The 26,111-nt window shown below is 48.3% G+C and overlaps 1 protein-coding gene across 2 annotated transcripts in view; it reads left to right on the top strand.

Annotated features, from left to right (window-relative positions):
- HPSE2 (heparanase 2 (inactive)) overlaps positions 1–26,111 on the top strand; it is a 107,327-nt gene continuing 81,216 nt past the window's right edge. The window contains exons 1-3 of one of the 2 annotated variants that reach the window (XM_053983704.1): positions 1–280; positions 1,277–1,434; positions 13,045–13,206. In XM_053983704.1, the coding sequence (XP_053839679.1) occupies positions 21–280; positions 1,277–1,434; positions 13,045–13,206 (580 nt within the window). In that variant the 5' untranslated portion in view covers positions 1–20. The remainder of the gene's footprint in view (positions 281–1,276; positions 1,435–13,044; positions 13,207–26,111) is intronic. The other variant, XM_053983705.1, reaches the window with a different exon arrangement.

The following is a 26,111-nucleotide window of genomic DNA, read 5'->3' as shown; positions in this document are numbered from 1 at the left end:
GGGGTTTCCTGCTCTCCGGCATGCCCTGTCCCAGCTCCTGCCCCCCAGGGCTCTTAGCCCTGATGGCACCTGGGCTGGCCCTCATGGCCACCTTCTCGCTGCCTTCCCAGGCTGGGGACAGGAGAGCACTGCCGGTGGAGAAACCTCCAGGTGTGAAGGGAAGAACTCTCATTCTCCTTGATGTCAACACCAAGAGCCCTGTCAGGATAATCAGTGAGAATTTCCTCTCCCTGCAGCTGGACCCCTCCATCATTCATGATGGCTGGCTCGATTTCTTAAGGTAAGGCAGGAGCCCCCCGGCGCCCTCCCCACGCCGCCCGCGGGGCGCCCCGGCGGCCCCGCCGCCCAGCCCTGCCGGGCTCCGCGCTGCTGGCGGCGCTTGTTGTGACGGAGGGAGCGAGGCCATGGTTTCCATTAAGATGCACATGTTTGCAATGGAGAAAGCATTTCGGAGACTTATCAGTTATGACTGCAAAAATGTCGTGCTCCCCTCGCTCCAGCAACCGCTCCTCTGCACGGGGCCGAGGCAGCACAGGGGAAAAAAAAAAAAATCAAAATGGAACAAAAAACAGCAGCAGGAACGGGGCCGCCTGCCGAGCCGAGCCGAGCCTTCCCCGGGTCCCGACGGGCAGAGAGCGGGTGTCGGCCAGGTCTTCTGAGCCCTCCGCTCCCTGGACTTCCAGCCCTGCGCAGGGGGCAGAGCCGGGCTGCAGCTGCGCTGGGTCCCACCGGCGGTGCGGAGCGGCCGCGGCCTGGAGGCGCTGGGACGGCCAGAAAGCCTTCTCCCCGCTGGGTAAGTCGGGGAGGGAGAGCGGGTCTCCTCCGCACGCCCGCTCCGAGGGTCCCTTCGGCAGCCGGGGAAGGAGCAGGGCGAGGATGCGGGAAGGCGCGAGAGAAGCGGAGCCGGGACGGCTCCCGCTTTTCTCCCCTCCCCGCTCCTCTCCCTCCCCGGCGGCTCGGCCCGCGGCACGGTCCCGCGTGGCGCTGAGCGCCTCTGCCTCCTGGACGCCGCTGCACTTGTCCGGAGGGCGCCGGCAGGACGGGGGGGAGCCGGGCCCGCCGGCCTCCGGGCCGCCACCGGCGGGCGGGGCGGCTCCCCGCTCCAGGGCCGCGCCGCTCGGCCCGCGCAGAGCCCCGCAGCCGGTGGTACCGCGTCGCGCTGCCCCGGGCGGGGCAACGGCGGGTCCTCGAGCCCCGTGGTCCCCGGTCGCTGGCGGTACTGGGGAAGCGAGGGCCCGGCCCGCGGCTTCCTCAGCCCTCTCTCTCCTCTCCCCAGCTCCCGGCGGCTGGTGACCCTGGCGCGGGGCCTGGCCCCCGCCTTCCTGCGCTTCGCGGGCAAGAGGACGGACTTTTTGCAGTTCCACAACGTGAAGAACCCGGCTAAGAGCCGCGGCGGGCCCGGCCCCGACTACTACCTCAAGAACTACGAGGACGGTGAGCTCCGGGGCCGGGGCGGGGGGCGGGCGCTGCAGCGGGGGCTGCGGGAGCCGGGCGGTCCCGCTCCGCCTGCCCCGCTCTCTCCCCGCGCCCGGCGGGGCCGTGTCGCGCCCGGGCACGTTGCCGCCGGGTACCGGCCGGGGGACAATTCCCGTTACCCTTTCTTTCCCGAGGGAGGAGAGCCGAGGAGCTCGGCGGAGCTCGCTCCCCCCGTTGCCGGTGCATTCGGCTGCTGTCGGCCCCCGGGAACAAAAGACCAGCACTGGGGAGCGGGACTTTTCGTATTCCCCCGCCCCGCTGCGTCCTCCGTCTCCCTTTGCCCCCGAGCCCCGGGCAGGCAGCGCCGGCCGCAGAGGAGACTTTGCCGCGGCTCCGGGCGGGGGCCAGGCATCGGAACCCCGGGATGCCCCGTCCCGCGCTTCTCCCGCGGCTCTCGGGAGCCCTGCCTTTCCTCACGGACCTCGCCGTTGTGCGCGTTTCTGTGCCCGCCGCAGCCCTTTGGGCTCCCCGCTGTCCCTCCGTGCTGGTGCCCGGTCGGGGCTGCTCCCCCTGCGAACCGCTCGGCCATCTGAGCTCTTTCCAGCCGCTGCTTGGCCCCCGCCTCTCCGCTGTTCCCCTCTTCGCCGTCTGCCCTTCTCCCCATCGGACCTCAGTACACAAAAGGCTTTCACTTTTCGCGGCCCATAATTCACACAAAGAAACTGAGTAGAAAATTTAGAGCCGTATCTCCGTCCTAAGGCAATTCTATTAAGCAGCAGAATACGATGTCCACATGCAAGAATTTATTGATTTTTCTCTCTTGCTTAGTTTGTTTCTTTTTTAAAGAAACAAGCTTTTTTTTTTTTTTTTTTTTTTTTTTTTTTTTTTTCCTTACTCAATGACTTACGAAAATTAGCTTAAGATTTTTTCCATAAGTAATTTTGAAGGCCAATTAATGCCAGACAGATCCCACTGGGCAGGTCTGTGGAACAGAGGAAATTTTACAGAGATCTAGTCAGCAGCAGTCCTGAATGGAAAAAGCAGATGCATTTGCCAGTTTTCTGATGGCTCTCACTCCTGCTGTTTCCCTACGTTACATCTCTGAGATGAATGTCCTTCTATTCCCACACGCAGGCAGGTGGGTAAGTTTTTGTGCTCCATCTTTCACTTGCTCTCCTAGCTGGGGCAATCCCAATGTTATTCCTTGTTTTTCTTCTTGTAACAAATATCAGTCAAAGGGTTTGTTGTAAGCTTTGCCTGCTGAGATGCACTTCAGGAAAAAATGCTGACCAAACTTGCCACAGACACCTTGTACAGTGGAAATTAAGTGTCGTGCATAAAGTTGTGGATGGGACTCATACAAAACATTTGTAAGAATAAATTTTCCCACCTTCCACATTTCAACAACTTGCAGGAGAGAACTTACAGTTACTTATTAAATGTCTTCACAACAGCTTTCATGTTAAGGAAGGACTGAAATATTTTGGCTTTTTTTTTTCAGTTTTCCTCATGGCAATAAAATTGAAATGTAGCAGCCTTCAAAATGAAGCTTTTCATAGAAGTTGTAACCACAGGTCTTAACTTTTCATCACTTAAATATGGAACAGGACCATTGTGAATGTGGGTGAAGGAAGGGGAAGACACATGTGGTGTGTATCAAGCATTGGTGTAAATCAGAAAGGTGTGGTAAAAGGGATTTCCTGCCTGGAAGCAAAGCTCTCGTATTTGTTCTTAAGATCTGTGTGCAAACTCCAGGGTCAGGGAGTTTCACCCTATTTGGATAAGAGCTAGAGTTGCTAGTAGCTCACATCCTTTTGTGCTGAGGCTGCACTAAGTACTTCACTAGAGGGATCCAGTTCTCCAAAATGAAATCCTGATGCCATCACAGCTTTTTGCCCTGCTGTCCTGGGCATGAGCAGCCACCTTCTCCATTTGGAGCCCTGGTTCCATTTTTGTTCCCTCATATGTGGCTCACCCAGGACCTGCTTGGAATCAGGACATGCAGTTTGCTCTTGCTGCTGAGGACTTACAGCTTCAACAGACAGCACAAAAACTGATGGCAATCAGCACCTGAGCATGGGGGAAGCCAACAAGCATCCTGCTAGGTACCCTTCCTTCTCCCCAAGCTGTCTGGGCTGGTTGAAATATTTTTCCATGTCCATGGGCTTTTATATGTTTTAATGGGATCACCTATTTTCTGAAATTTCTTATAATGGCATGGGAGTGGGGAAGATGTTGAGGGGCTTGATTAGTTAAAATAGTCAGAAAACATTTAACAGAGAAATCAGTGAATTTTAAAGTCCTATGCAGCACCCTAGTGATTTTTTAGTGACGTGACAAGTGACTGGCTGTTTTCTGCTTTGAGTGTTTTTCTTTTTGCATTTCTGCCTGTGGGTGCACACAGACTCCAGGCCTGTGCCCAAAGAGCCTGGGCTCTCTTTGCAGTCCCCACAGGTGCTCCCCTGCCTTGTGTTCTCCTGTGGCCTGTGCACAGAGCGGGAGGGAAGGGCACTTCTTATGTTCCTCTAAGCTGCAGCAGCTCACAGAGTGCAGGACTGAGAGGTGAAGGGCTCGTGTGCAAGATTGCTCAGAGAACTGCAGTTACAAGTGAGTGACTGTGAGTGGTGTTCACATCACAGGCAGCTGCACCCCACTGTGTGCTCACAGGCCTCCTGGTGTGGCCCTCTCAGGCATTCAGATGGGAGGCAGCAAGGGCAACAGGACAGCTTTGTATCATCCTTCATGGGCCCTGTGACCACGCTTGCTAGAGTTGGAATGTATCTCTGTATCTCTGTACAGGGATCTTCATCCTGTAAATCCCCCTCTGCCACCCTGGTGCTTTTCAGACCAAGTATTCCTCACTGTTCCCTTGGATGTTTTTTTCTGTCTCTGTGGTGCTCTTCCTTCCTGACTATCAGATGTCCTCAGAGATTAGCCTTACTCTTCCTCTGCACTTAAAAATATATTTTATTCCCTTTCAAATGGTCCCAACTATGTACACCTCCACCTTCTAGAAATTACTTTTACCTAGGCCTGCCTTTGGGCTCACCAACCCGTTTTTTCCCCACTTCTTTCTTTCACAGAGAGTGTGAGTACTCTCCTAGGGTAGTAGTAGTTGTTTTCCACTTGTATCTAAAATGTACTTAGTTTTGCTGAAATAAGGTGTCTCCTTTAGGTTTCAGAGTAACTAATTTCTTGTTCAGATTATTCCTGGAAACACAGACCTGGAAGTATTGTGTGTTACCAGGGGTGTATGGTATTTTTCCTTTGTATGTGTGAACAGCCTCACCCCAGTGTAAACCGGTCATGTTTGGGCAGCAAAGGTAATAAAGTGCATGCTCCCAGGTTACTGCCTGGGATGCCCATGAAGAGGGTGCACGTGGCAATTTCCTTTAGCACAGCGTATAAAACTGGCACAGCAATTTCATCACTTGCTGGCAGATTTGTCAGTACCTGACAGGGCAGCTCCTGAAAGTGGATGCCTATGGTAGATGCTCTCGGTGAGCCACAGGGCGTGCAGTCTCTGTTATGGTAGCATGGCTCTAGGTACCTCCTGGACTTTGTTAAATATTAGGTCATCCAGTGTGTTATATTAACACCCCACCTATGTTGCATGCCAGGTGGCTTCCATCCCATGCAGCCCCGACTTTGGATGGTCAGTCCTGGAGTCCACCCTATTTGGATAAGGCATTGGCCAGCCTGAGGTGTGTTAGAAACAGAAACCCAGTTTGATGTATGTCAGACTCTGTGGTACCAGGAGGTGGGGCTGTGCCAGAGACTTTTTGACATTTTATGATCAAGAGGTGTAACATTTTTAGCCTGAGAGACTTTTCCCTCCCTTAAATGGTGTTTCTCTGTATGTGCCCTGCTGAGTTAGTTTTTCTTCCCCAGCTATGCTCAGTGTCGTGTTTTGTTATCTGGAGATGTGTTTCTCTGCACATGTCTGATTCCAGGGCAGGTACCAAGATGTAAAGTTTCATGCTCAGTCTATGTAGTAGGTCTGCTTCTCCTTTTGCTGTTGGGTTTTTCCTAACAAGCAATCTGTTCAGCCTGTCGTTTCAACTGCCTCACATGAGCCAGGGACTAGTTGGGTCTGAGGAATGAGACAACAAGAAACACTGGTCTCCAGGAAAACAGGCTTGAGCAGCTCCTCTTTGGAGCAAAGTCTTGGGTTGTTGTTGGTACAAAACCTTTTCTGAAGCTGAGTTTGTTGAAACCTGACTTGCCTGCTGTCCTAGAGCCTGGTGTTGGAGTGTTACATGTGTGTGGAGTCCTGGTCTTGTTTCAGCAAGGGATGCTGCAGGTGCTATCTCAGTGCCTGAACCTGGAGCCCATTTTGGAAGCTCCTTGCTGGTGCTCCAGTGTGAGTTTAGTGAGCTAATGTGGAGCCTCCTCATCTGCAGGGTGATCCTCAACTGCCTCTCACCCTAAAGCCACAGAGGCAGCTTTGGACAACCTGGGTGGCACAGACATTGCTACAGCTTCCCCTGTGCAGCCAAGGAAGAGTGCAGTGGAGAAAGAGGAGTTACTCAAGCTGGAGTCCTTAGAGATGTGTTGGCCCAAGTGCGCAGCTTCTCACTCCTGTACCCCAGCCTTTTGTAGAGTTTTGTAGCCTTTTCATGGCTGAGAAGAGACCAAAGGACACTTTGTGTGTCCCTGTGTGGGCCATGGCAGGGAGAGGGGAAGGGGACTACATTTACATGCTATAGGTAGTGCATCAAAGAAGTTTCTCAGCCGAAGTGTGTACGGACAACACATTTCAAAAATACTCTTTTAATTGCTGGTAACTTGCTTCCTTCTATTTTATCACCTTTTTTTTTTTTTTTTTTTTTTTTTTTTTTTTTAATGGGATACCAGGTATCTGGAAAAATGTCCAATTACAACAAAGAAAATGACAAAGACACGCTTGTTAAGCCTTCCATACTAGTCAGGGGATTTTGCAGTATAGTGTGGGAAATTTCACATCATGCTGTGTAATGCTGGCATTCTGTGTATTCTTTCAGGCATCCTTCAGGCATCCTCAGGTACCCAACACTGCATCTAAGCCTCAAAATTTGTCTGGCAGTGGGAACATATTTTCACTTTTGCTCAATCCATACTGCACAAGTGTCTTCTAGGATGCCATGCTGTTAGAACATCCCTGAGTGGAAAGGAAGATAATAATGACCCGAGGATATGTTAAATGAGGATTCGTTTATGTGGTTACACAGGGGCTGGAGCTGACCCCAGCTAGGGCTGCTGTTCCCACTCTTCAGCCCCTTCTGGCATATTCCTGCCCTCCTCCATGCCTGGAGCCTGAGTTTCCGTGGTGAGTCAGGGATCTCAGCTGACCAAAACTTGATGGTGGAGATGTGATTGCACTTCAGCCTGCTCAGCTGCCAAATTGACCAATGCTGTGTGACCAGGCAGAGGTGTAGAGGACAGTGCTGGCAGAGGAAAGCCTGCACTGAAGGCAGATGAGAGTGCAGCAGTCTCAGTCTTGGTCAGATTAAATCCTTCAAATCTGTGTCCTGAAGGCAGGAAATTTCACTTCGTGTTTCTTTGCCATCAGAAGGGTTGGTCCCCTTGCTTTCCTTATGATCTGTGCACTGTTCTTCTGCTGCTTCCCTTGTGCTGGCTCTGGCACATTTCTGATCCTCTGCTGAGCCAGCAGAAAATTATCTCAAGTTAAAAAAAAAAAAAAAAAAAAAAAAGCAACAGCTTTACTGTGAATTCAGTGAGCAGGATTATGAGGATGCTCATGGGGTATGAGGATACCTGGGCCAGAGAAAGGGAACGTTGTTGCCATGTGTCTGGGAGCATCCCTTTGGCTCTGCCAGCTCATAAAACTGCAGTAGATGTTTCTGAATGGAGAACCATCCTGTTGTCCTGGTAAAAACAAACAAACGAATTTTCCTTTATTCAAGGAATCATCTTCTGTTTCTAGTCACCCAGGGCCCCTTTTCTGTATGCTTTGTGTCTCTTGACAGTTTAGACATCTGTCCTTTCAGAGCTTGAAGAGGAAATAGTTGTTTTTTTCACCCTCCAAGTGTTTCAAGCACAGCCCCTTAGAGAGGGCTGTAGCATTTCAGGCATAGCAAGAACTCAGTCCCCAAGATGGGAAGATGCTCTGATGTCCTTTGGACTTCTGGGATTTGCCAGACCTGGGGCTGCTCTGCGCCTCAGCAGAGCTCTGAGGCAGCCTCTTGCCCCCAAGTTCCCAGGCACCACAACTGCAGGAAAGGAGCTACAACCTGCTCTGCCTCTATAAAGAGTCCCAGGGCTTAGTTGTTTCCTTAGAAATTAAAAATTAAAAAAAAAACAGGTTGTAGAAATCACGTTACACAAGGTAAGGGAGATACAGCCTGAGCAGGAGATACTTCCAAAGATTGCCTGTTTATCTCAACTTTTCTTTTGAAAATAAAAACTGTTCTGCTATAATCATGCATGAAAAGTGCTTTAATAACTTCAGGAAAAGGTGCAATCAAGCAATTAACTTCTGATTTGTTAGCTATTTGCTTGTGTAGTGGTGAGATAAAGAGATTTCTGTGGTTATGTATTTAATTCTTTATAATAAGCATCCTCAATTCTATTTTAAAATTGCATATTTTTGTTAGTTTCACATTTCTTTCCATGCTACATCTACTTTGTATGAATTAAAAGTGATTAATGCAAAACTACATGCACAGGGTAAGACGTGACTTTTTGTACACAACTATCCATTCTAAATTAGCAGCTGGCATTCAGGGAAAATGTTCTGAATTTATTATGATTTGGTCTCTGAATACATTTAGGTAAGTAAAAAATGGATCTAATGATAGGGATATTAGAAAATAATTGGAAACAATCACTGAGAGCAATCTTATGCTATAAGTAGACTAGGTGCTGACACACTAATCAGTGTAAAGAATATATATGTAAGGAGCAGGATGGTGGAAGTGATCAAAGTAATATCTTTCAGTCTTAGAGATTTTTCATCTTGGAAAAAAATGACAGAGACTATGACAAATGCTATGAGCTCGGTGTCACACAGAGAAGACAATTTGGGAATGATTATTTCCTTGTTTTCATGACAAAAGAAATAGGGAGCATCCAGTGGAATTATTACATATAAAATGAACAAATATGACTTTTTTTTTAATATGGTGGGAAATAACTTCTGGAACTCATTGTCAGAGAATTTTTCCCAGCTAAAATAAAGGAATGATACTAATGTGTCAAAAATTTGCCCATTAAAGACAAACATGATGAGGATGCAGTTTGTGGCTTGAGAAATCTTCTGTCTTTCTAAATAAAAGTTGTGTTCCCAATTTCACAATCACTGGGCATTTTATAACAATTCTGGAATACAAATCTGTTTTTAAAAGCATTTTAAATCTGTTGATTTAAAAACTAGGTATTTTACAAGTTTGACAATGTGAAAATTGTAAGACTTTTGCCTAGTCACTCATTAAATATCTATTTAATTTTGGTATTAACATAATTTTTTAATATTCCAGTTTTTAGTTCAGGTTTTGTTAGAATGAAAGTGAGGGTTTTTTTCCCTTTTGAATTCACTTTTCAAGACTGGAAATCTGAAGCAAACAGTCCCCTGAGGAGGATGGCTAAACTCAGCTTGTTCTGGTGCCATGGCAGTGTCACTCTTGCTTTTGCTGGAGCGGTGATCGCTGTGGGCAGTGCTGGCTTTCACACACACAGACACAGAAAGATGAGTTACTTCTCCTCTTTACCCTTCTGTCACACCTCCCTCTGGCAATAACCACATCCCTCTGCCCTGTCCTTCCTCCTCCCATCTTCCAGGTGCTCAGCTGCAGTAGTCTATGTCTGCTCCATGACTCCGGCAGCTCCTGGAATGGAATTGCCTATGGGCAGATGGTGGCATGAGCCATAGGAATGTCACCTGCACATAGACCACACTGACAATGTGTAAATTCTCGGCTAGAGATGCTCACTCTGTGCAAGGGAAACCCGGCTCTGGCTGGGAGCTGTCTCTGCCTGCTGTGCGCCATCCTCGAGGTCTCACAGCTTGGAACTTCTCTGCCCTGTGGGAAATGGTCACTGAAACCCCTTGGTGCAGGTGACTCACAGGAAGGGACTGGTAGGGCTCAGCTAGTCCTGGGATGCCCGGGAATGCTGCGATCGTGCCTCTCCTGAAGGGGGTTTTCTAACTTGTTCTTCAGCATTTCCTTGGTAGTCTCGGTGACCTCCATGGGCGGCGTGCGCGAAGTCGCAGGAGATATCCCGAGGCGGGCCAGGGATGTGTGCGGGCGCTCGGAGACACACCGGCCTCCGCAAAACAGCGTCCTCCGCCCCGGCCCCGCAGCCTGGCGAGGGGAGGGAGAGCTCCTGCGGGATCGCGGCTCCTCCGCCGCTCCCGGCGGGGTGTGACGGGCGCGGGGCCCGAGGCCGTCCCGAGGCGGGCGCTCCCGGGGCCGGGATTGCCGGTCGGTGCGGCGGTGCCTGCGGCAGCCGCAGCTCACCTGGCCGCCACACGGGTGTGCTCCCGCCATTCCGCTCGGCGCTGCCGGGCCCGGCACCGCGCTGCTGCCGCCGCCGCCGCCGCGGGACCCGCGCCCGCCGCCCCGGAGCGCCGCGCCCGCCGGGGTCCGGCCGTGCGGCCGCGGGGCAGCCTGAGCTGGCCAGGGTACTGACCCGGCCCGCCGGGGGCACGGCTCCCGGCCGGCCGTCTTTCGAAAACATTTGGCATCCTCTGGGGCTCTCACTCACATCTGGAGTTCTTCTTTCGCACTCCTGGCAGGAGCTGCTCGGTCCCGTGTTCTGCTGAGCAGTTTATCGCCTTTTTTTTTTTTTTTTTTTCTTACTCGAGGCTCAGGAAGGCCGTGAGTGCCCTTCTTCCCCTTCTCCTGCCCACTTGGAGCTGCCCTGCCCGGAGCCTCCTGGGTACCGTCCTTCTTCTTGGCTTCCATGCATCGGTCTTTTTTCTGTCTCTTCCTTTTAAGATTTGAAAGCTGTGAACTCCTTGCTGTCTGTGTCCCTCGGGTTGCTCTTGCTGAGAATTCCCCATAGCCTTCAGAAGCCGTGGTCTGCCACCCCTCTTCCCTCAGTGCTGCTGGTTCAGCAGAGTGGTGCAGAGGTGCCTTTGCCTCCTTCCCTGCACTGAGCACAGCCCGGTGGAGTAGGAAGGACCAGGCACTGAGTTCCTTGGTGAGCTCCATGTCCCAGACATCTGCCCACAGTTTAAGCTGGAGTTATAATGACTGTGGGGTCCACCTCCATCTTTAGGTCTTGGACAAGTTTCTTGGGTCCCTCACCAATCTGAGAAGTCAGGACCTTGCATGTCTTGTCTCTGCTTCCTGAGTGTCTGCAGGGGCAGCTCTCAGAGAACCCCATGAAGATAACTGTCAGAGAGTGCTCTGACTTCTGTGCCCTGACTGCCTTCCCCACACTCTTCCAGAGATTTGTCTGCATGTGACTTGACATCCTGGTGGTAATCCCTGTCACAGCAGCTTTATCAAAACACCCCTCCTGCTCTTCATTCCTGGGCCTGCCCTCTGTCCCCAGGCCCTGCTGTCAGTGCATGCAGAGCCATCCCTGTGGTCCCCAAAGACGGATTTCACTGCCATGGTCCCCTGCACCCTCCAAGGTGCTGGCCCCTGACCCTGGTCCTGGGCCCATGGTTCCTCCACATGGGTCCACATTTGCCCTGGTTTAGGTTTTAGAAGTCATCCATTCCTTTTAGGAAACAAACTTGTTTTGACCCAGCCTGGACACCCTTACAGCAGTTTAAAGAGAATTGCAGACAGCATATTGACCATCTAGTTTCAAACCTGTCTGCCTCTCAGTATTCTCCTCCTTCAGGGCCTCGTTGATGTGTTTGACTTCATTTTTCCTTGGGGGTGGGGGGTGTACAACTCTTGCCTTCTGTTCTGTAGGAAGGGAAATCCATCACCCAGGAAGGTCATGGGCTCTAGGTGACTCCAGCAGCCCTTTCTCATGTGGGACAGATGTAGGGTTGTGTTTCTTAATCTTTACTTCCCAAATATTTCACACAACAGAGGTTCAGGATTTTATCATTCATTAGCTGGGCAAAGGTTGGGTGGGCCCTAGTCTTACTTAGTGCCTATCCAAGAGAATGTGCACTAAAGAACACAGCTGGGGGGTCCATGCTCGTTAGCTGCAGAGGAACATTAGTCCTTCCTCTTGCTCCATCTCACTGATGCCCTTGTGCTGGATGTAGAAATATTGGACCATATTTTCATGGTATCTGGTTGCTGCCCAGTATCCACTCCTGAGTATGCTAGCTGTGGGTGGAGGAGAGAACTCACATGGCTAACTACAGACCACGGGTACTTCAATGACACTGCTGTTCTGAGCAGTCTGTTTAGACAGCCTTTAGAGAAGCTCTACTCATCCCAAACTACACAGAAAAGAGGTAGAACACAGCCTGGACAAGAAAGTGTTGTAACTCTAGGATGAGGCTCAGAGACAGGAAGATAATGTGGCTTCCAGTCCTCCACCACATGTTTGGAGGCAGTTCCCTGCCAGCCCAAGATATAGTAGAGCTTTGAACCTAAGTTTGCTGAACCTGAGAAACAGGAGCATGACTTTTGGAAGCAACTTTGGTGTTTCTCAATGTGCATAACAATAAAGGAGCTGGAGAGTGTGTATGGAGCAAGGTGTGACTCTCTTCTGACAACAAGCTTCTTCAGCAGCTTCTAGCTAGATGAGAATTGAACCAAGCAAAGATCAGCCTTGTGAGGCAAAGTGTGCTTATGCAATGTGGTGGAAGAATTCCAACTTCAATCCTTGCTTATCAGAGCTGGCCGCCTGAGGTTTTGTGAGAAATAGACACAGCATCTGGTGCCTGTGGATCTGAACATGTTGCAGAGTTTATTAAACTCATAAGGGACCTAGCAAGGACTACTTTGCAGCACTCACCTTCTGGTTAGACTGACAGATCTTACTTGATTTTTGTTCTGCCTTGCTACTCCGTCATTCCCTTTCCCCAGCAGGTGAGTAGTTCTAGGGTAGGGAATATAATATTCTTGTTCCATAATATGGCTTAGAAAATGCTCATATGAAGAGAAAACAATTGTTAAATAATCCTTCTGCCTCCTGAATGTCAGGCATTAGAAGGATACAGACATTTGTTCAAAGAGTCACAGGCCACTTGTTCACAGGCCATGCTGACCTGTGATAGCTGCAGTGAGGATAAACAAGGTGAGAACAAGCCTTCTTCATCACCTCTTTGTCAGGCAAGGTTAAGTGGAAGCCAGGGGTTACTGGAATGGGATTTCGTCTTTTCTCATTATTTAGTGTCAAATACACATGTAACAGGGTTGTCAGATAAATGTTGGGAGACTTTTTCACTCTCCTGCAAGGGAGGGGTCAGCATAGTAAGAGAGCAACAGCTAGGCAGGTAGAGGATGGAAGGGTCTGTGGTAGGTTCTGTGAAAGGATGTAGGTTCTGTGAGCATACAACTTGAGCTTTGTGTGGGAGAAAAAGAGACCTGGGCTGGGGAGGGTCATTTGCTAGGTGGATCCAAGGGGTTTGGATCCTTTTGTTGGGTTGCTCTTGCCGAGTGATGATTGTGTGACTGTCATACGGGCTGGAGCTGATCCAAGCATCTGGCGAAAACGAAAGCTGAGGTTTGGCCATCTCCCTCTTTTCTTTCCCTTTTGCTGTAGACATTGTTCGCAGCGACATTGCCCTGGATAAGCAGAAAGGCTGTAAGATCGCCCAGCATCCTGACATAATGTTGGAGCTACAGAGGGAAAAGGCAGCTCAGATGCACTTGGTTTTGTTAAAGGAGCAGTTTTCAAACACATACAGCAACCTCACACTAACAGGTAAGGCTGCAAGACCGGCTCTGGAACCAGGAGCTGGGTCTAGTTCTTGCTAACTCACAGGTGTGTTAAAACCCTCGGGTTCCTCACCTCTGTATGAATCAGCATCTATCTGGCTGCCTCTGTTTCCTACCAAGGTTACTGGGTATTGGGAGGGAAAGGACCGGCAGGAACTGGAGGTGTGGACTCATAAGGCCTCTGCAGCTGGCACCTATGCAAACACTCCAGATTTGGTGCCCCTGAACAGAACATTTTCTACAGTCTGACCTAAGCAGAATACCACGGCATGTGAAGTGCTGGAGAAATCTCCCTGCTAACTGTTCACGTCGATGGGGCTGCAGCAATTACTAAATTTGGAGTCCTTTAAGCTGCAGCTGATTTTTTTTCTTTCCAGAGCATGCACTTTGTGTGAACCCAGTAAATATTAAAGAGCAAATATAAAGGGATAATGGCCTAGACAGAGATGAGAGGATACTCTTTTTCTGGCAACTGTTTGTATTATCCTGGGAATAGAATCTCGATGGAGGAGACTGCCACATTTTGGATACACATTTAATGGTGCTTGTAAAGGACTGATGTCTTCAGGCAGTGAGTGGGCAGAAGGATGGTATCCCAGCAGCCAAGAGGGTCCTCTCATATCTCTTCTTGTTATCACTACAGCTGGATGAGCCACAGATGATGGGAAGGAGGAGGAGACTAATAAATTAAATGAGATCCCCTTCTCCTCTTGACAGGTCCCTTTCCTGTGAAAGGCAGGCAGGCATCTTACTTTTACAGGAGAGAGGGCCCTGTGCTCTGTCTGGGGAGGAGATGGCAGAACCCATGGTGGCCCTCCCCTACTGCTGGGCTGGGAGAGGCAAACCAGTCCTGCACAACCTCCCCCACTCTGCTGCCCCCCCTGTTTCAGTGCCCAGCCCCTGCCTTGAAGCCAGCGTGGGTCTGCATCCTCACCAGTGAGCTCTGCCTCTCCTGGGGACATCAGCTGTGTTGGAGCTCTCGGGGACCCCACGGAGGTCGGATGGTGACACCAGCACTGTGGAAAGGCTCAGCCCAGGGGGTCACTGGATATCGGGGCCCTGAATGTAGCTGAATTGCATCATTCCTGAAGGCCCAGCATTTAAATGGGATCCTCAGAGCCGTTTCTCATTCTCTGTAACGTAATCCACTTGGCTGTTTATTCCCAGTACAACTGCTGGAATCAACATTGTCAGCTTTTCCCCTGACAACTTGCTTACTTTCCACTAAACAAACTTCCCTCGAGAAGTGAAGCTGCTCTCCCCTATCCTCCTTCCCTTGCTGCTTCAAAAGCTCTCTGGCATTGCTCACATTTTTTACAGAACCTGCAGAGCAGAGGTGCTACCTGGTTATCAGTTTAGCTCTTAGCCTTTCCAAGTGTGTTTACAGGATAGTTCAGAAGGTTTTAGCTCTAACTCTCCAGGGTGGAGAGAGCAATTTCACCAGAATATTACCCAAAGAACTATTTTAATGTTCTTTAACTCCCTTTGAATGTGAGCAGAGCAACTTCATAATTGTTATGAAGTTTAATCTTTTATTTCATAGACATAGTCTGAGAACATGGTCTCTAGACAGCTAAGCATAATATTTAACTGGAACTCTACTAACTTGTGTAAATATTTCCCTTCTCTGTGATGGATCTGGTGTTTGGGGTGGGTAGAGGGGGTTGTACATCTGTTGCAGAAGGACATTTCTTACCTTCAAAATTCAATCAGACAGAGTTTGCTTGAGGACTTCTTTTTGTTCTGCACAGTGGGTTTGTACAGTGCTATAGGGAGTCCCCAGGTCATGAGGCAAGGTGCAGGAGCAAGAATGCAGATGTGGTTTAGGGAGTCCTTAGTGAAGGACTGAGTTGGCAGGGATGGAGTATCCATGGGAGCCTTGGGAACAGGGTTTGCTCCTGGGGGTCTGTATTGAGGAATCACTTGGCCTCACACGGAGCACGTACTGCGGATGACCTCCAGTGTCCAACCCAGACTGGAGCAGTATTGAACCCCACACCTCTGTGTGAGAGGGCTCCTACTACTGCTAGTTCTTCAATTGTACCCCAAAAATGTAAATGGACTATCTTGCCCAAAGTCATATGAGAATAGAAGTGCTTTATGATGGGATAGCTCCTCTAGGAGAGCTTGAGAGTAGAAATACTACAGTGTGGCATTTTTATTCCCTTATCACTACCACTACCACTGTAGTGATCTGGATAAAAAGTCCCATTCCCTCCTTCCTTCTCCTCCTCACAGGTAATATAGTTACATGAACAATTTGAAAGACTTTCAGGCCTCCCACTCTGCCTGCAAGTGTGGGCAATGGATTCTGCCAACAAACTTTCAAGCAGTACCCTCATGGGTTTAGGAATGAAAGCTCTGAGAGTGCAGGGCATGAATCTGCAGTCTCTGTGGCATCAGAGGGCTTTCCCAAATCTATTCACCAGTTGCACATAATTCCCAGGGTGTTCCTTATTTCAGGCACCAGGCAGGGCTGTGCTATACTGGGATTTAAGCTGCTCACAGCAGCAGGTACTTCCAAGGTAAGAGGGTGTCTTAGAATGAAATGTGTGTTTTTGTGCTAAGACACAACTGAGACTGAGTGAAACCAGGCAGTCTTTCTGGCTCTCACTCCTCCAGGAACACATGTGAGACTCTGGCTTAGACCACTTTGGTTTCTCTTGTCGAGCCTTCCTCGGCTCCTGTCTGCAGGCTTTCTCTTGCATCTTGCCTCTGCTTTCTGTATGTGATCTTTCCAGGCTTACTGAGCCTGTCTCCCTGACATGAGCAATTGCCTTTGATCTGTGACCGTGCTATTTAAATGCTGTAAAATATTTTGAGGTTTATTAATCTTTGCTGTTTCCCCCGCGGTGCTCAGAGATGGGTATCTCGTTTCACAGATCAGCATCTCTCGTGCTCCCAGGTCAGTCTGTGGTAGACTGGGGGGGCAGAGCACAGCACTGCCTGCTCTCCTCTGGGAACCAGCTCCCTGAGCTCAACCCGCCCTGGGACAAGGCACGAGAAGGAATCTTTCCTTAGAAACACTTTGCTCCTCCACCGTTCACAGAGCAAGCAGCGATTCTTTTTATGTTTTGTGTCAGCTGGGCATTAGAAGTTGCAATTGTCACAGCAGGCTCCCGTCCTTTGCAGCCCTCAGAAGAAATGTTCAGGAGACAGGAAGATCATTCTGGAGTCCTGGAACCGGGTGGAGGTGGGGGGGCCGGAAAGCACAACATTGGGCTGGCAGCAGGTGAGGTGTGAGGAACTGCCTCGGGCAGTGGAGACACAGCGTGCATGCAGATTTTAGAGCGAGCTTGTGGGGAGTGGGGCAGCATCAGGCTTCAATAGACTAAATCCAAATTCTTCCACCTGTGGTGCCAGTTTGGGCTGGGGCAGTGTACTGCATTTGTAGTTTAAGAGACTGGACATCCACAGGCTTCTGCACTGATCTCCAGTAAAGCCTGTTAAGCCTGTGGAAGAGGGAACCGTTCAGGTCAGTAGACACGTGAAGAACTGGCCCCTGCTGTATTTACATGATGTGTTAGGTGTAACCGAGGCTTCCCAAGAAACAAGTATGGACTATAAATTTCCCTTTAGGATTCCCCATCCAGAGGAAACAAAATAGTGCCCCACTGCTCATTCTGAAACATGGAGAAACAACTTTCTGCTGTGCCTTCTGCCTGAAACTGTGGCACAGATTACTTCACTGCATCAAGAGACTAATGATGAGAGCTCTCTGGCCTGTCCTGCCACACCACATCTGCACTGAGAAGCCAGTGAGGAGACTGGAAAGTGTGTGGTGGGAGCTCTCCATCCTGTAATATAGAGCACAGTGATTAAGGGGGCAGACCCTCCCCACACAGCTTGTAAGGTTCCCAGGTGACCCTGTGTGGTCACACCCTGCTGAGGGTGTTTTGTCACTCCCCTTTGCACTGAGAGAGACTTGAAGGGACTAAACTCAGATGGAACTGATAGGAACAGAGCTGAGAGCTGCTGAAGAGTGCATTTCACTGTCTGTGTCCAACACTGCAATCAGCTGTTTTGCACTGGCATCCCACTACCCCATCACTAATTAGATAGCTTAAACTCTGCCATAACAGCAGTTGTGATCTCTCTGTGAGGTTTTTCCTTGGAAAAGTCTACTCTTGGAGATGTTAGCAGCCATGCAGAGACCCTCTTTGCCCAAGGTAAGGGGTTTGGGGGTATGTGGTGGTGGTGACAGAGCGCACACCCACTTTTCACAAGGGGGTTGTGCAATGTGGCACGAGTGGAACAAAGCAGGGTAGGGCAGCAGAGTTTATGTGAGGCTACTGCAGAACACACGTGTGTGGGAGGCACAGAGCAGAGATGAGGGCAGAGTGTCTGTGTGGAGAGCTTGCTAGTGAGATACTGTCCCACAGAAATAGGTTTTAGACAGTGAGAACCCCAGGTGTACTTGTCCTTTGGCAGGGAATCACAGTGATCAGGTTGAGCACCTGTGACATGTGGGTTTCCTGCACTTGTGAACCTTCCCTGGTGGTTTTGTGGTTCCTGCTGAATGCTGTGGCTCTGGGAGACAATGGCCCTTGAGCTGGACATGTTTGTAAGGCCTGAGGCTCATCCCATGGAGTGCTGGGTCTGAGAGAACCATGGCTCAGGGGCTGCCCGTGCAAGAGGGTGTGTGTAGGAAGCAGGGCATGGGGTTGGGTGTGCTTTTGGTGCCTGTGCTGCCAGGCAGTAAGGTCACTCTGGTTAATTTTGCTGGAATTTTCCTCAGATGGGTTTTATCCCCCAGCTACACCTAACTGCATGGGACTGGAGGGTGGGCCACCTTGTGAGATGGTACCTGACAGGGTTGTAGTAAAGGTAAGCACAGCTTCCTTGCCTTTTTGGCATCTTGTTTGGGATCAGAACCCTCAATGTCCCGTGGTCTGCACAGCAGTGATATGTATCATAGCTGTTTTATGGGGGCTGCACAGGGGTGATCTGCACTGCACTGGCTCTCCAGCTTTCCTTCGAGGAGAGTGTGCCCTGGGGCTGTGTTACAGGCCTGGGAGTGTCTTTTGGATCAAGCTCTCTGCCCTTCTGTTCATCACAGACCCTTACATCACACACATTATCCACAGCATTGTACAAAATAGATCTAGAAAGGACCTCAAGAGGGCATCTTCTAGCCTTTTCCATGGCAAATCTGTACCTGGTCTCTGCTTGGGGAAAGGTGTCTGGGAAGAGGCAGTATCCAGCTGGTACACTTGGAAAGTCAGTCAAACTCTGGGAGGCTTAAACCTTTAAAAAAAAAAAAAAAAAGTAGCATTCAAAGCCAAAACCACAGTGCAAATAGTTACCCAGAACTTGTCACCTTGAATAGCACAGCTGGGGTACTGGTGGAGGAGTCCTGTCAGCAAAGGGAACACAAAAATGTTACCAATCCCTGAGGGAAAGAGGGGGAGAGAGCTGCTGTGAAACACTGGAGGCTGTCCTGGGAGGAAGGGACCAGGAAAACTGTAATCTCATTAAATCACTATCTGCACCAAGCCCACAGTTAATGACAGCAGAGGTGCCAGCCTTTTGAGGATAGTTTGCAGGTGTCTTCTGAGATCTTGGGATCAGATCCAATGGAATAGTGCTGGGAAAAATAAATTTTGGAAAACAATCTCGGGTAACTGAGTGGTTTTGTGCCGTTATCAGTTGTTTATATGAGCTCATTCTGAAACAAAGTGGCTGTTTGTTTTACTACACAGCCTTCTGAGGGTGTTTGCTGTAGCTGAAATACATTGTGTTCCTGGGCATGTCCATGTAAAGCCTGCAGGCTGCTGGGGCTCAGCTGCCAGGCACCAGCATTGCCCAGGTTGTGGGGACAACTGTTGACTGATTCAAATGATGTGGCTTTATCCTTATTTTAAACCTTCTGTGATGGCAGTGATGTACCCTCCCTCAGCAGTCAGCTCTGGAGCCTAATTAGCTATATCATCATGGAGTCGGTATTTTTAAAATCTCTTGCTTCAGTTTAAGCCCATGATGGCATGTCCTCTCCCTGTGGACACGCAGAACAGCTTACAGCACTCCTTTTCTCTTTGCAGAAATCTTTTACATATTTGAGGCTTGTTATCATGTTTCCCTGAAGACTTTTGTTTTCTGCACTGAACAACTGCCTTTCATTTGCTCTTTTCTCATGTCCATTTTATTTTCAAGTTGAATGACATATGTGTAGCTGATTCTTCATCTTGAGATCCTTTTCAACTCTCTACAATTTTTTTGTGGCTCTGTGTTTTGTTGGGGTCCCTTGGGCTCTCTCCACTGGGTCTGGGATGTTTTTTAAGTGCATTGCCTTGAAAAGAGACCAGTATTGTAGGTGTAGCCTTTCTTGACTGAGAAAAGCAGCAGGGTTATTTCATGTACCTGGTGTGTGACACTTCTGTCTGTATAATCATGGATTTTTTTTTTATACAATATTGCTTGTTCATGCCTGCAATTTTTTGTACTATTTCCCAACCAGCTGTGCATTTCCCATGTGGAATTTCATCTAGACTCTATTTTCCTAATTTTCTAATTAAAATGTTACACAAAGCTGGAGGTAAAGCCTTGAGAAAGTAAAGGTACAGAACATCTGTTGCCTCTATCTCACTCACGAGACCTTGTTGCTCTATCAAAGAGAAGTCAGGTTGCCTTCACATGGCAGGGCTATTACTTCCAGCCCTTCCTTGCAGATGGATTGTTTGATGATTTCTTTCAAAATTTTTCCAGGAATTGAAGTTATGTTGGCTGGCCTGCAATTTCCTTGGTTTTTCAGCCTGTTGAACATAGCCACTATATTTGCCCTTTTCTGATCTTTTAGAACCTCATTCATCTTCCAGGAATTCCTACAGATAGTTGCTGACGGACCTCCACCTATTTTAAAACAGCAGACTTCTGTAGTTTTCATTCTGCTAAGGTGCTACTATAAATTACCCTTCTACTCTGATTCTTTTAATTGCATTAACTTTGTGGTCCTAATGTTATCCTTCTTTTCATGAAGTCTGAACCAAAAAAAGCATTAAGCATTCCTGCTTTAACTCTGTGAGTTGTTGACTATTGTGAAATTCTGTCCCAATTTATACCTCTGTGCTTCCTGAGACAGCTGTGAGCCAAACCCCTGGGATCCCCTGCCTTCTCTTACCCTAATTAGAAGTTTCACAACTCGTTTTGTGCTGACAGCATGTGTGTGTGTGAGAGAGGTCATGAAGGTGAATCTCTTTTTCAGGTGACACCCTCTAGTCTGTTAAGCCACACTTTGGCTTTCTCATTATCTGATTTGGTTATTGTTTTTGTAACTGTGGGAAATACGGCTTCTTGTGACATGTTCAGGATTTATTAAATTCAATTTACTGCCCAATTCAACTAGCCGCACAAGAGAAGATATTTTATAAATTGTGAATCTTAATATTAGCAGTCGTACATACATTATAATATGTAATGTCATTACCAGAACCAGCCAGTTCTGGGTGCTGTGTAGAGAATAAAGAAAACACATAAACCTAACAGAAAACAGATTTTGGTGGAAGAGGGGGAGGGCTGACGCACACTAATAGCTTTGGAAGGGCTTGTGGCTTGTTCAGTGTCATAAAGCAATCTATTAACCTTTTCTCCTTCCTCAGGAGGTGCAGAACTCTTTGGTCTGTCTCTTCCCACCGATGTAGTTATCAAATGTCTCCTGGTTACCGCTGGCAGTCACTGCAGTGAGCAGTTTCTGTGGAGCACTCGGCTCTTTCGCTCTGTCCCTCTCTCCTGGTGCTGTTCCTTTGTGCTCATCCACATCAGCCTGATGGACTTGCCATTTCTCCTCTGCAAGCTTCAAGCCACGGAGGAGTCTGTGAATTACCCTAATCGTACCCCTGTGTTAAGATAATTTACATCTGTTCCCTTATCTTGCTGTGTGTTTACAAAACACTGTCTTTCCCAAACTCTCTTTTCATTTGGAGCAAAATCTCACTTGCCAGCCCTCTCAGATTACTGAAGCCTCTGTCCTTACAACGCACTATTTTTATTCTGCCACTATTTCCCATTCTTTTTCAAACAACTACGAACACTCGTTTTGGGCTTCCCTGCCTGTGGTGTTTTCCACCTTCATGGCTTTCCCCAGTTTTTGCTGTTGGTGAGAATGAAGCCTCAAGGAGACTCCTTCCTAGTTTTGCTCCTGTCGCTTCTTTCTCAATTTTTTTTTTTTGTTGGTGCATTCCAGGAAGTTGAAGCAAGGCAGTGTCTGATGTCTTCCTTTCCCAGCAAATGTGTGGGCAGTTAAAGGTCCCTAATTACCAGCAGGTTCTGTGTTTCAGATGCTCCCAATAAGCCTATGCTTCCGATCTCCCTGATTTTGTAGCCTAAAGCAGACCCCCAGTGTGCCAGTGTCTGGGCTCCTTCCAGTCTTACATTACACAGTGGTCTTTATACCTGCCTTTTGTACTACTGAGTTTCACCCCCTGCTTTTATGCTGGGCCCCAAGATCATCCAGAGCTTCTGTGTGATGTTTCTCATCCTCAGCTGCGCTAATGTTACTTTTTCTCTTTGCCAGCACCATGCTTAACTCTGACTTTCAACCCCTGGAGCTTGCTTTGCCTCTAGCCACCAGGTTAGAAAGCCCTTCTCCTCCCACATTAACGTAATGCCCACATGCAGCAGTCAAACCTTGTGGATTTTTCCTTCAAAAGCTGAATATATTTGGCTCCTCAAGCTTCACTTTGCCAAAGTCCTGTCATACCTGCTCCTTGGTCCTGTGGCCATGCAGGACAGACTTGTCCATCCTGGAGGCACAAGCCCTGTATTGTTTTCCTGTACGTGTATTATCTTGTGCTTGGCTGAATTAAAGCACCCTTGGTTGGATGGTGGCCATTTAGCCATACAAATGGGATCACAGGATAAATGAAGGCTGTTTTGTTCATTATTTACTAACCTTCATTTGTGCTATCTGCAAGCTGCCTCTAAGGATCTTGTATTTATCTGAATGATTGGTAAAAACTGTGTCCTGTAGCATGGGAAACAAACAATGGATAGGTTTTTGTCTCATTAACCACTTCAGTCCATCTACTTATACCAAATTACTTTTATTAATGCAAGTTCTTAAATGAAGCTGTAACACCCGTTAGACAGGACTTGATTCTGTACAACATATGCTGGCTGGTAATTAGCTGAGACATGAATATAATGAATTGTTGGTAGATTCTCATATTATCTTTTAATTACTCTGTCAAGTTCTGCTGTCAGCCTGACTGGCTGTTGGTCCTTAGGTCATCAAGTCCTGCCAAAGCACCAGCATGGGGTTAGGGCTCACCTACCCTTCTAGAATTACTTGGCATTCCAAGATTTATTAAAACTTAGCATCAATGGGTCAGAGATCTCCTTAGTGCACTTGGAGGTGCAAATTATCCGGGGTGGGTGATTTAATAGTGTTTATCTAAAGCAGATGTGATCTAATTTATGTCTTGGTCATCAGTAAATGGTGATGTATATAATCCTCTTATGATTAATTCATCATCATATTTTTTCATAAATACAGGGTGCCTTTATGTATATTTTTGTAGTTACACTGATAATTTTACCATGTGCACAAAATAGCACAGCTATGTCTGTTCATTTCCCTTCTTTTCTCTATATTTAAATTTCCACTCATAACTCAGCAAGGCATGAATTTTTTCATCATGCTTTTAAAATACTGTATTATTTTTCTATACTTTGTAATTTGCAGTTGGTTGCTATTTCTTTGGCATTACAATCATGGGTTATATTATCTTCTGTTATTGCTAGCTCTACCACTGCATAAGGATGGGTTTCCTGCCAAAATCCCCTTCCAGCATGGTGGTGGAATATGCTGACTTTAGCCATCACCTAAAAGCAAAGCAAAACAAAACAAAAACAAAACAAAACAAAACAAAACAAAACAAAACAAAACAAAACAAAACAAAACATAACAACAACAACAACAACAAAACCCAACCCAAATCCCCTTTAAGTATTCCTTTGGTTTCTTTTGTCCAGTATATTCTTCCCAATAACTTAATTAGATTTTTTTTTTCAGCCTGGAGATATTGAAGCATCTTGTGTATGTATTTTTGACTGGGATTATGATCCCAGTAGCTTTGCTCAAATACAGACTCGGAGAAGGTAGATGCCTATGTGGACAGAGCAGGAAACTGTGCCTGGTGGGTTCTCAGCATTTTTACAAACTTCTCTGGCAAATTGTGACATAGCAACTCATTTTGCTGCAGTTGTAGGAGTATCGTTCGTGTCAGCCGCCATTCCCGTGTGTTTGCTCCCTGTGGAAAATACCGGGTGGTATTTGCATGCTGCTGAGGAGCTTGCAGCCCGGGATCCAGGCTGTGGGACTGTGGTGTGCAGGACCCATCTGACAGCCAGAAGCTTTGTGGCTGAGAAAACTGCTGGAGAAAAACAGGGAGGAGAGGGGAAAGGCGCGGCTGGTGAGCCCGGCTTGGCGGGGATAATCCCTGTGGCTGGACCCTGGCTCCTGCCCCGCACTGCTCGGAGGGGGCACTGCCTGCTGCTGGGAACGCAGTTTGCTTCCCGAGGCTTCTTCTCCGGTTGCTCGCTCTAACCCTTTTTCCATCTGTCCGTTCATTTATTATTTACCGCTTTCACTTGCTCTTTTCTTCATTAGCTGGTTCCCAGTGCTCCTGGCTCTGGAAAGGGCTGTCTTATGGGGATCACAAGGACAGCAGCAAATATTGTTGCACTGCTTCTCTGCCAGCCCTCCTTGTTGCAAGGATGGGACGGTGTGGCATGCACAGTTAATTAAACTCTTCAACACTTTTTCCAAGTTAAGAAAGGGTCAAAATCCTCTAAGTAAGAGCCCCTTGAGTCCTGAAGTCCCCCATGCAGTCCATGTTCTGCTTTTTCAGAGGCTCATGCTGGGGATGGATACACAGGGGTTGGAGAGTAACGTGAGAAGCTCTGGATATGCCTGCTTTGTGCAGCGAAAAGTGGTGGGGGAAAAGTGAGGTTACAAGGTGTTCAAAAGAAATTTTGGATCTCTCTTCACTTCATTAAGTTTTATATTGGATTGCTGTGCCAAGAGACACGATCATGGATTTTCTTAAAGAAGCGAAAACCTCCGTGAGTTTAAATTTTCTTTTTTTCCTCTGCTGAAAAGGTGGCAAAAACAAAGGTTTTGTAGGAGAAACTTAAACCGTTCAAATATAATTCTATTAACTAATTAGGGGAACTCTGGAAATGGGACTGAGACTCACAGGCCTTTTTTTCTTCTCTTTGCTGGGGCACTCCAAGAATTGGATCACCTGGGGAAAGCATGTTTAAGAAATACCAGATGGTCTCTGCGATGCTCCAGCTGTGGACAATCACTCCCAGCCAGGCAATCTGCCTTGCTGTCGAAGCCCTCTAAAACTGTGCTGCCCATTTGTCATGCTTCTCCAATTGCAGCGCTCTGGATAGCTTCTTTTTTCCTTGTCTGGCTCTTCCTTTCCAGTTTTTATCACCCACCCCCTCCATGAGCTAATGTAGTAACATCCCTTCATTGGCTATAAATCCATTGAAGACCCATATATAAAATATTACTTTGTTAGAGAAGATTGGGAAACATCTGTTTTTTACCCATAAGAGTCAGTCTACTTGTCTCATATGACAATGTGACTATTTATATATTTTTAAAGAAAAAGAAGTAGAGAAAATGGGAATCCTAGGAAAAAGCTTAGTGGAGCCTCTAAATAGAGGAAACGGATTCAGCTCTGGGATTTGTTTGGAGGCTTTTTGGGGAGGGGGGTGGGGCACAGGCCAAGAAATTGCTTAGATGTCTGACAAAGTAGCAGTCATACCAACTGCAGAGGGTCCTCCTGGAAATATTTCAATGTTGTATAACAGTTTCTAGGTGCTTCCCAACACATACTTGCATAGGAAAACTGTGGGTCTAAACCATTATGTATTATCTACTACACAGAACAGAAACCTGGGAACAGTGACAGTCTTTGGATTAGTAGCAAACTGTAACAGTAGGGGTGTGCACACAGAGCAGAAGAAGTGTGTAGCTCTGGAGGCCTTGCATGTAGGTGCCTGTGCCCCTAAAGGTATGCACCTAATTCAGGTGGGTATGCCACCAGGGCTTGCTGTCTGAGCCTGCTGGCATGAGCAGCGTCTCTTCCAACCCGCTCAGCGCTAGTGCCGTGCTGAAACCTTCCTCACACATACAGCACTTAACCTGTGTCTGTGTCTCCTTGCTGGGCAAGGGCATTGCTATCCGAGAGTGCATGTGTGGGGAGAACTGGCTCTGTCACCCCAAGGTGACAGGGGTGCAAGAGCAGGGTGCTGGGGCTCCGTTGTGCCTGCCATGAGGTGTGACAGGAGAGTTTGGGTGGATATGGGGCCTCGGACTGGTATGGAAAGGCTGTACAAGCAGCCAGGCAGGCTTGGGACACTTAGTTCCTGCTGCTGGGGTGAGCTGTGGAGTAAGATGCTGTCCTAGGGTGACGTTATGATGCTTGTGTCCCCAGTCGTGTGACAGATGCTCTGCCAGCTGTGCTGAGGTGACAGGAACAAGGAGCAGGTCTGTAGGGAAGGCAATTGGGAGGATCCTGCTTTGGGTGAGCTGGGTGGGAGGGAGGTTGCACCTCCAGAAGGCTGCCTGTGGTGCTGTGTACCTTGCCTGCCTGGCAGGCACACTGCCAGTCTCTGAGCCCCTCAGCATGTGAATATGGAAGAAGGAGGAGGAGACTTTGTTGTTTGCAGGTGGTGTCAGGATTTGCCACAGCAGCTTCCTGTGCCTTGCAAGGCTGGCATACAGGAATGAAGTTCTAGAGCTGCTAATGACTGATGGTGTTCCACATGCAATCATAGGATGGTTTGGGTTGGAAGGGGCCTTAAAGATGACCTAGTTCCAACCCCCTTGCCATGGGCAGGGACATCTTCCACTAGACCAGGTTTCTCAAAGCCCTG

Source organism: Vidua macroura, chromosome 8, assembly GCF_024509145.1.
Source record: "Vidua macroura isolate BioBank_ID:100142 chromosome 8, ASM2450914v1, whole genome shotgun sequence".
Taxonomy (NCBI): Eukaryota; Metazoa; Chordata; class Aves; order Passeriformes; family Viduidae; genus Vidua; species Vidua macroura.
This window is presented reverse-complemented; position numbering and strand designations above follow the sequence as displayed.